Genomic DNA, 7980 nt, shown 5'->3' with positions numbered 1-7980 from the left:
CCCGCCTCAGACGCCCCCACCTCGGACACCCCCACTTCGAAAACTCCTACCCCGGGCACTCCCACCCCCAGCACCCCCTCCCCGGACCCCTCGACCCCTGGCACCCCCACCCGCAGTAGTCCCGCCCCCGACACCCCCCCTGATCCCCCCGCGAAGCCGGCGGGCAGCGGGGAGGTGACAGCCCCGCAGGGTGTGGGGGAACCCCGGGAAGTGGAGGGCGATGGGGGAGACACGGGGGGTGACGAGGCCGACACGGGGGGCTCAAAGGGGTGCGCGAGGGGAGAGGCTGCCGGGGATGGCGGGGCAGAAGCACCCAGGGGTGCCAGGGGCGATGCCAGGGAGACCGGAGATGGCGAGGGCGATGCCGGGGCAGGGACAGCCGGGGACACCGGGGTGGTCACCGAGGGGGGTGCCAGGGGCGAACCGGGGCCGGCAGCAGCGGGTAGCACCCGGGGCCGGCAGGTGAGGCGGGGGGGGTCGATGGAGGGGAGGGACACAGCCAGGGGAGGGCAGATGCGATAGGGATGGGGACAGAGTTGACTGCGCCGGGGCGGGGTGACAGTGTCAGGAGAAGGGTGACAGTGCCAGGGACATTGTGTAAGTGACAGGGCCCGCACTGGCACTGCCACCCCTGCTGTGCCCACAGGAGCCCACTTGGCATCAGGACGAGGACGAGGAGCTGTGGCCTGAGTTTCCCCCGTGCTCGTCCCCAGAGGGGGCCCCCAGCCCCACGACCCCCACATCCCCTGTGTCCCCCACATCTCCTGTGTCCCCCTCATCCCCCATGTCCCCAGCATCCCCCACGTCCCCCACAGGTAAGAGCCGTGCAGGCAATGGCACCTGAGTGCTCTGCAGTCACCGCTGCCCCACACAGTGTCCTTCCCCCCCATGGGGTCCCCTGCAGAAACCCCATGACCGTTCCCCTGGGGAAGGACCTTGAGCCCCAGGGGTGCCCCAGCATTTGGGTACCCCCTCCCACCCCTCTGACCCCTCCTCTTTCCTTACAGCTGGCACCACCGATGGCACAGAGGGCAGCAAGAGGTGAGTGTCCCCAAGGGTGCCACCCCAATACCCCACCCCACGGGTGGCATCCCACAGCCCCACGCTCGGGGCTGTACCCCCCCGTGAATGGCACCCACCGTGGTGCCCTCAGCCCACCCGTGGGTCCCCCCTGTGCCCACAGGGGTGCTCCAGTGGGGGGGCCGCGGGGCCAGGCACCCCCTGCTTCGGCGGGGCAGAGACCGCGGCTGGAGGGGCGGTCACGTGTGGGGTCCCGGGCCTATGGACGCAGTGCCATCCTGGAAAAGTTTGGAGGGTGAGGAGGGCCTGGCCCCACGGGGGGCACGGGGGGCAGGGGGGGCATGGGAAAATGGGGGGGCACTGAGGACTGTGGGGCTGTGGGACAGTGTGGGGGGTGGGTGCATGGAGCAGTGGTGGTATTTGGGACCTCAGGACGATGGAAGGTGCGGGGGGAATTGGGGGACAATGGGGGTCATGGGGCAGTGGGGTTATTGGTGGACAGTTGGGGGGCATGGAACAGTGGGGATATTGGGGTGCTCAGGGCAATGCCACAGTGGAGTAATGGGAGATGTGGGGGTCTGTGGGACAGTGTGGGTATTAGGGGGGCATGGGGAAATGGAGGGAATGGGAAGTGCATAGAGAGGGGGGGATGTGGGACAGGGGGACAATGGGGCAGTGGGGCATTGGGGGCCCGGGGTCATGGGGCAATGGGGTCACGGTGGGACTGGAGGTCGCTACAGGGGGCAGGGAGGTGTGAGGGTCCCACGTCCTGGTTCCCCCCAGCGCCGCCACGGGGCCCACCCCGCACCTGCGGCGGTCGGGCGGGGCCGCCACGGTCAAGACGATGCTGCTGGAGTGGTGCCGCGCCCGCACCCGCGGGTACCCGGTGAGCGCAGGCGGGGGGTGGTGGAGAGGGGGCTGGGGAGGGCCCGATGGGGCGGCCTGACCCTCCCACCCGCGCAGAACGTGGACGTGCAGAACTTCTCCGGGAGCTGGGGCAGCGGCCTGGCCTTCTGCGCGCTCCTGCACAGCTTCTTCCCCGACGCCTTTGACTTCGGTGCCCTCGAGCCCGACGCCCGCCGGCACAACTTCGCCCTGGCCTTCGCCACCGCCGAGTGCGTGAGCGCAGCCCCGGCCCTCCCCGGTCTCCCCCGGCCCTTCCCGGCCCCCCGGCCCCAGTGACAGCCATGTTCCTTCCCTGCAGGGAGCGGGCGGGCTGTGCCCCGCTGCTGGAGGTGGAGGACATGGTGCGGCTGCCGGTGCCCGACGCCAAGTGTGTGTACACGTACGTGCAGGAGCTGTACCGCTGCCTGGTGGCCAAGGGGCTCGTGAAGACCAAAAAGCGCTGAGAGGGTCCCCCGCACCCGTGCCACCCCCAACCTTATCCTCTGCCTTGTCCCCCAGCACTAAAGGCCACGGTGCCAGGCAGTGGTGGCTTCGTATCTGGAGGGGAGGACATGGGCACAGGGGCACTGAGTGTCTGTGGGGACACAGCCCTGGCTCTACCACTGGCAGGGTGACATTCTCTCCACAGCTGGCACACGGGGGGCAGCACCTCCTGGAGCCGCGCACCATCCCCATGAGATATCATGGAGCCAGAGTAGGTGCTGGAGCAAATTTATTGCCTTGTGTACAGGGGGACAGCTCCTGTGGGGGGCCAGGACCCTCTTTGTGGTGCCAGAGGGGACCCCCATGGCCAAGGTCTGGCACCAAGGCAGGGGTGATGCCAGGGCCAGCCCCAGCTGGCATAGGGAAGGAGGGAGGAAGTCGAGGTGTCCCCGGGTTGGGGTTCTCAGGGGCCGGGGGGGTCGGGGCGCGGCTCGGCATGGAGCCGGGTGTGTTCCCGTGCCCGGTGCCAGAACTCCTCGGGGTGCTCCTGCAGCTCCCGGGCCAGGTCTGGCCGCAGCACTCGCTGGGGGTCGGGGCTGTCCAGTAGGAGCAGCAGGTCCTGCAGCACTGCGGGAATGGAGAGGGGATCAGGGGGGCACCCCCAGTGCTGCACTCCCCCCATCCCCCTGGTGCCCACCTTGGACGGCGCGGGTGGTGGGTGCCCAGTGCTCATGGGTGGTGAGGGGCTGGCAGACGCGACCCTCGGGGTCCACGCTGGGATGGTAGATGGAGGTGCGGAGAGTGGCGCGGGGGGGCACCAGCGGGTGGTGGGGGGAGAAGGTCAGCTCGAAGCGGAAGGCACCCGCGTTGTACGGGGGGTTGTTCTGCTGGGGTAAGGGGGGCATCTCAGCCCCCCCAAGCCACAGCATCCATCGGGAAGATCCCTGTCCAGCCCTGATACATCCAGTGCCTCCCGTGGAGAAACCCCACCACGCCCACCGGCAGCCCGAGGCCCTCTGGAGGGGAACCTCCACCCAGCGTCCCCAGCCCAGCACCCCAGGGTGTCCCCAGAGGGACCCTCCCCAATTCTGCCCGGATAGGGACCCTCACTCAGTGTCCCCACTAGTTTCCCCAGAAGGACCCTCCCCAGTTCTTCCCTGATAGGGACCCTCATTCAGTGTCCCCAGGAGACACCTCATGCTCCCAGGTTCCAAGGGTTACCCCCAACACCCTCCATGCCCTCATGGGCCCATCCAGGCCTTCTGTGCCCCTCTGGCCTCGCCATGCCCCCCACGCCCAGGAGACCGCCCCACATACCCCCAGCCCCTCCCTACCCAGGACTCCCCCACAACACCCCGCGCCCCCTCCCCACGCACGGGCAGCAGCAGCCCCTCCCAGCGCAGCACGTTCCGGTCCAGCGGCCGCACATCGCGGGCCCCCTCCCAGCGCCGCACCTCCTCCAGCTCCTGTGGGACGGGCGGGGGGTGGCTGGGGCCGTCCAGAACACGCCTCCAGGGAGGGGGCTGCACCCCAAAACATCCCTCCGTCGGCTCGTCCTGGGCGGGGCAGCAGCCGAGACACACCTCGACGGGCGGGGATTCCCCGTGGACCACGCCTTTATAGGCGGTGCTTTCCAGGGAATACGCCCTTATGGGCGGGGGTCTCCTTCATGGACACGCCTCTGGAGTGCGGCCACTACAGACCACGCCCTGACGCGGAACGGTTCCCGTCGGGGAAACGAAACCGGAGTGCGTAGGGCGGGTTTGGCACCCCCGGCATCGGAAACCCTTCACGCTGGTACTACCTCCCCCGCACCCTGGCACCGGGATCCCTGCACCGGCACTGACACCCCCCCAGCACCGCTTCTCCCGCACTGGCACTGACACCCCAGCACCGCCTCTCCCGCACCCCAGTACCGGGACCCTGGCACTGACACCCTGGCACCGCCTGTCCCGCACCCCGGTACCGGGACCCCCGCACCTCCCGCTGCGGTGCGGACACAAGGACCCCCGCGGTCCCGGTTCCCCCGGAGCCCACCTTGGCGATCCTCACTGCCATGGTGATCAGTGCCCGGTATCACGGGGATGGGCTCCGTGGGATCACGCCCCGGGGCGGGCGCGACGAGGTTCTCCGGCCGCACCCCTTGGACGGGTGCGTGGCGTCAGACGGGTCTGGGGCGGCCGGGGACACCCGTCACCCGGGAGTCCCGGTGGTGGTGGGTGACAGGAGCGCCGCTCCCCCCCCCCTCGTCCAGCGGGTGCCTGAGGAGGGCAGAGCACGACGCGGGGCCGCATCCCGCCCCCTCGGCTGCCCCCGCACCGCCCTGCCCGTCCCCCGCCCCCGGCTGCCTCCGCATCCCCGGCTGATTTACGGGAACCTCCTTAATCTTTAACCAGGCAGGGCCGGAGCCGGCCAGATCCCCCGGCGCCCGCTGGACACGCAGGGACCAACTCGCAGGGCACCCAGGTGGGCCCGGGGCACTGCCTCCTCCCACACCCCGGGTGGGGGGCAGAGTGGGGGCACCCCGGGGTGGGTGGGGGCGCACGGGGTGGGGTACAGGCAGTGCAGGGAGGGGGGTTGCAGGTGCCAGGGTGAGGGTGCAGAGTGCTTGTCCTGCCCTTGACCTGTGCCCTCCCACCAGGATGCCCACCATGACGCTCTGGCTGCCCCTGGCGTGGCTGGTGGCCACAGCCATGGCCACTGTCAGCCCGGTAAGTGTGGCCCAGGAAGACGGGCTCCCTGTGCCCAACACCCCCGTGTCTCCTCTCACCTGAGCCACCCACCTGGGTGCACCGTGCCCCCCTCACCCAGGTCCCTGTACCCAGGTGCCCACGCCGGAGGCCTCTCCCAGTGGGATGAAGCTGCTCACACAGCCCTCGACACCACCAGTGCCCCCCCATCCTGCCCTAGCCCCCCCGCAGGATGTGGGGGCACCTGTCCTGCCTATGCCTACCCACCAAGCCCACCCTGAGGGGCTGCCTGGCTGGGATGCCCCTCACAGGGCCACGGATGCCCCCAGCCCTGCAGAACCCAAGGGAGCCCCTGAGGAGCCGGAAACCGCAGCCTACGGGACCACAGCTGTGCCCACCACTCAGGGACCCCCAGGCACCACCACCCCGCCGTGCCCCGGGGACGAGGAGCCAGCCGAGGCCTGTGGGGAGCCCACCGGGGAGCAGCGGGCGGCTGTGACCGAGGCACTGGGCACCTTTGCCCTCCGCTTCTACCAGCACATGGCCGAGGCTGCCCGGCCCGACGCCAACCTACTCTTCTCCCCCCTCAATGTCGCCACAGGGCTCTCACACCTGCTGCTGGGTGAGGGGCTGCCCACGGGCACCGGCACTGCCGTGGGCACCACCTGCGTCCCCCAGGGCTGTCCCACCCGGGGCACCTCACCAAGCTCCCCCCATGCCCGCAGGAGCCCGCGGCGAAACCCGTGAGCGGCTGGGTGCCCTCCTGGCATACCCACCGGGACTGGGCTGCGTGCACGGTGCCCTGCAGCAGCTGGCCAGCTCGCCTGGCCTCTTCTCAGCCGCCCAGATCTTCCACCACCCAGGTGAGGCGGGCTCCAGGTGCCTGTGGGGTGCTGCTGCCAACTGGGCACAGGCTTGACGCCCACTGCGCTGCCACGCAGAGCTGCGCTTCCGGCCCCGCTTCCTCAACGACTCCCTGCGTTTCTACGGCGCCCGCCCGCGCACCCTGAGTGGCAACGAGAGCCTGGACCTGCAGAGCATCAACGCCTGGGTGCGGGAGGCCAGCAAGGGGCTGCTGCCCACCCTGCTGCCTGAGCTGCCCCCGCAGCCCCGGCTGCTGCTGCTAAGCGCTGTCCACCTGCATGGTATGGCTCCGCCACATCTACCTGCGCCCACCCGAGATCCACCCAGGATCGGGCGCATGGCCGAGGCTGCCCCACACAGTGCCCCTGGTGTCCCCCACCCCTCAGCCCCCGTGCCCTGTCCCCACAGCCGCCTGGCGCACGCCCCTGGACCCCGAGCAGACGGTGCCACTGCCCTTCCTGCGCCCCAGGCGCCTCCCAGTCACGGTGCCCACCATGACCAGCACCAAGTACCCTGTGGCCTCGTTCACTGACTCCCGCTTGCAGGTCCAGGTACCCCCGCTGGGATAAAGTTGGGGGTCTGAGGGGGTCACCGCCAGGCACTGGTGGAGCTGTGGGGTCACTGCTAGGCCCTGGGAGGGCTGTGGGCTCACTGCCTGGCCTGGGGGCCTGGCAGGTCACTGCTAGGGGTGAGTAACAGCATGATGTCACTCCAGTGGCACTAGGGAGGGATGCCAGGCTGTGACATTGCTCCTGTGGCACTCGGGGAGGATGCCAGGCTGATGTCACTCCCCTGGCACTGAAAGGGGCACCGGCTGTGACCTCACGCCCCTGGGCTGGGGGGATGCCAGGCTGGGACCTCAGTGGTGGCACTGGGGGATGCCGGTCTGTGGGGTCCTTGTGGTGGCCCTGAGTCAGGGAGCTGCCCTGCAGGTGGGGAGGCTGGAGCTGAACGAGGGGCTCAGCCTAGTGGTGCTGCTGCCACGGGGGCCCCTGGGGGCACTGGAAACCCTGGAGCGGGCGCTGGACCCCCCCACTTTCCTGGCACTGCTGCGGCGAGCGGCCCAGACGCCCCTCCGGGCCACAACGCTGGCCCTACCCCGAATGCACCTCGACCTCGCCCTGGACGTGGTGCCCCTGGTCCACGACATGGGTAAGGACAGCTGTGACGGCACCACAGCTGGGTGGGTTGAGGGTGACATTGCTCCCTGTGGGATGTCACGGGCTCCTCCTCTGCAAGTCCCTTTCCCCAGTGTCCCCAGAGACCCCAGTTTCCCCAATGTACCTTTGGTTTCCCCTGGGTCCCCCCGTGCCCCTGGTGTCCCCAATGTCCCCAGTGCCCTCACTGTGCCCTGCTGCCCCCAGCGCCCCTGTCCTCCTGCACCTGTGTCCCCATATTATCCCCCATATTATCTCAGGTCCCCGTTCTCCCTGGCGTTCCCCAGACCCCTTCGTGTCCCCGGTGCACCTCTGGGGTGTCCTCCATCCCCAGCATTCCCGTGTCCCCCGATGTCCCTACAGCCCCGTGTCTCCCTCCCCCCCCCCGTTTCCTCTGGATCCCTTGTCCCCCTGGGTGCCCCCGGTGTCCCCTCGCCGCCTTGACCCGCGGGGGTGACTGTGAGCCCGTGTGCCGCAGACTTCGGGCTGTTCCTGGACGCAGAGCTGTGCGGGCTGGTGGAGGGCCCGGCCGCGGTGGACACGGCGCGGCACCGGGCGGTGCTGGCGCTGGACGAGGCCGGCGTGGAGGCGGCGGCTGCCATGGCCACCTCGGTGGCGCGCTCGGCGCTGGTGCTGGAGGCGCTGCGCCCCTTCCTCTTTGTGCTCTGGCACGACGCCGGCGAGGTGCCCGTCTTCATGGGCCGCCTCAGCGACCCCCAGCCCTGACCCTGCCCCTCCCGCCCCCGCCCTCCCTCCTCTCACCCCTCCGTCCTTCCCTCTTGCCTCCTCCTCGCCCTCCTCCCTCCATCCCCGCCTTCTCCTCTCCCTCTCTCCCTCCTTCCCTCCCTCCCTCACCCTTTTCCTCCCTCCCTCCCTCCATCCCTTGTCCCTCCTTCCACCCCTCCCTCCCTCTGCTCATC

The 7980-nt window shown here is 69.8% G+C and overlaps 3 protein-coding genes across 5 annotated transcripts in view; 2 read left to right on the top strand and 1 right to left on the bottom strand.

Moving 5' to 3' along the window:
* SMTNL1 (smoothelin like 1) overlaps positions 1-2448 on the top strand; it is a 5273-nt gene extending 2825 nt beyond the window's left edge. The window contains exons 3-9 of the mRNA XM_027895521.1: positions 11-462; positions 647-815; positions 1008-1041; positions 1184-1315; positions 1804-1906; positions 1984-2135; positions 2225-2448. Coding sequence (XP_027751322.1) covers positions 11-462; positions 647-815; positions 1008-1041; positions 1184-1315; positions 1804-1906; positions 1984-2135; positions 2225-2369 — 1187 coding nt within the window. The 3' untranslated portion in view covers positions 2370-2448. The remainder of the gene's footprint in view (positions 1-10; positions 463-646; positions 816-1007; positions 1042-1183; positions 1316-1803; positions 1907-1983; positions 2136-2224) is intronic.
* A 186-nt stretch (positions 2449-2634) lies between these two features.
* Positions 2635-4812, bottom strand: LOC114063309 (ubiquitin-conjugating enzyme E2 L5-like). 3 transcript variants are annotated; one of them, XM_027895502.1, is made up of 4 exons: positions 4387-4812; positions 3726-3905; positions 3047-3233; positions 2635-2976 (listed from the first exon to the last, which is right to left on the bottom strand). In XM_027895502.1, the coding sequence occupies exons 1-4, from the start codon at positions 4405-4407 to the stop codon at positions 2813-2815; spliced, it is 552 nt and encodes a 183-aa protein (XP_027751303.1). In that variant the 5' UTR covers positions 4408-4812; the 3' UTR covers positions 2635-2812. The 3 variants fall into 3 exon arrangements, with proteins under 3 accessions (XP_027751303.1, XP_027751304.1, XP_027751305.1); XM_027895503.1 differs by having other exon boundaries at positions 3047-3236; positions 3726-3815; XM_027895504.1 differs by having other exon boundaries at positions 3726-3815.
* SERPING1 (serpin family G member 1) lies at positions 4047-7869 on the top strand. The gene is made up of 9 exons (XM_027895474.1): positions 4047-4146; positions 4746-4815; positions 4991-5060; positions 5175-5661; positions 5765-5902; positions 5981-6184; positions 6312-6454; positions 6836-7055; positions 7539-7869. Exons 3-9 carry the CDS (start codon positions 4992-4994, stop codon positions 7784-7786), a joined length of 1509 nt encoding a protein of 502 aa, XP_027751275.1. The 5' UTR covers positions 4047-4146; positions 4746-4815; position 4991; the 3' UTR covers positions 7787-7869.
* The last annotated feature ends 111 nt before the right edge of the window (positions 7870-7980 follow it).

The sequence above is a fragment of the Empidonax traillii genome, unplaced genomic scaffold (genome assembly GCF_003031625.1).
Source record: "Empidonax traillii isolate 1590-97213 ecotype Southwest subspecies unplaced genomic scaffold, ASM303162v1 scaffold461:size861717, whole genome shotgun sequence".
Lineage (NCBI taxonomy): Eukaryota > Metazoa > Chordata > Aves > Passeriformes > Tyrannidae > Empidonax > Empidonax traillii.
This window is presented reverse-complemented; position numbering and strand designations above follow the sequence as displayed.

Bases quoted from the DNA above. Each gene is read 5' to 3' on its own strand.
- LOC114063309 (XM_027895502.1), bottom strand. From the start codon at position 4,407: ATGGCAGTGAGGATCGCCAAG. The intron at 3,906-4,386 runs GTGGGCTCCGGG...TGCCCCGCCCAG, and splicing joins TGGCAGTGAGGATCGCCAAG to GACGAGCCGACGGAGGGATG. The intron at 3,234-3,725 runs GTGCGTGGGGAG...TTACCCCAGCAG, and splicing joins GGGAGGGGCTGCTGCTGCCC to AACAACCCCCCGTACAACGC.
- SERPING1 (XM_027895474.1), top strand. From the start codon at position 4,992: ATGCCCACCATGACGCTCTGGCTGCCCCTGGCGTGGCTGGTGGCCACA. The intron at 6,455-6,835 runs GTACCCCCGCTG...GCTGCCCTGCAG, and splicing joins ACTCCCGCTTGCAGGTCCAG to GTGGGGAGGCTGGAGCTGAA. The intron at 7,056-7,538 runs GTAAGGACAGCT...CGTGTGCCGCAG, and splicing joins GCCCCTGGTCCACGACATGG to ACTTCGGGCTGTTCCTGGAC.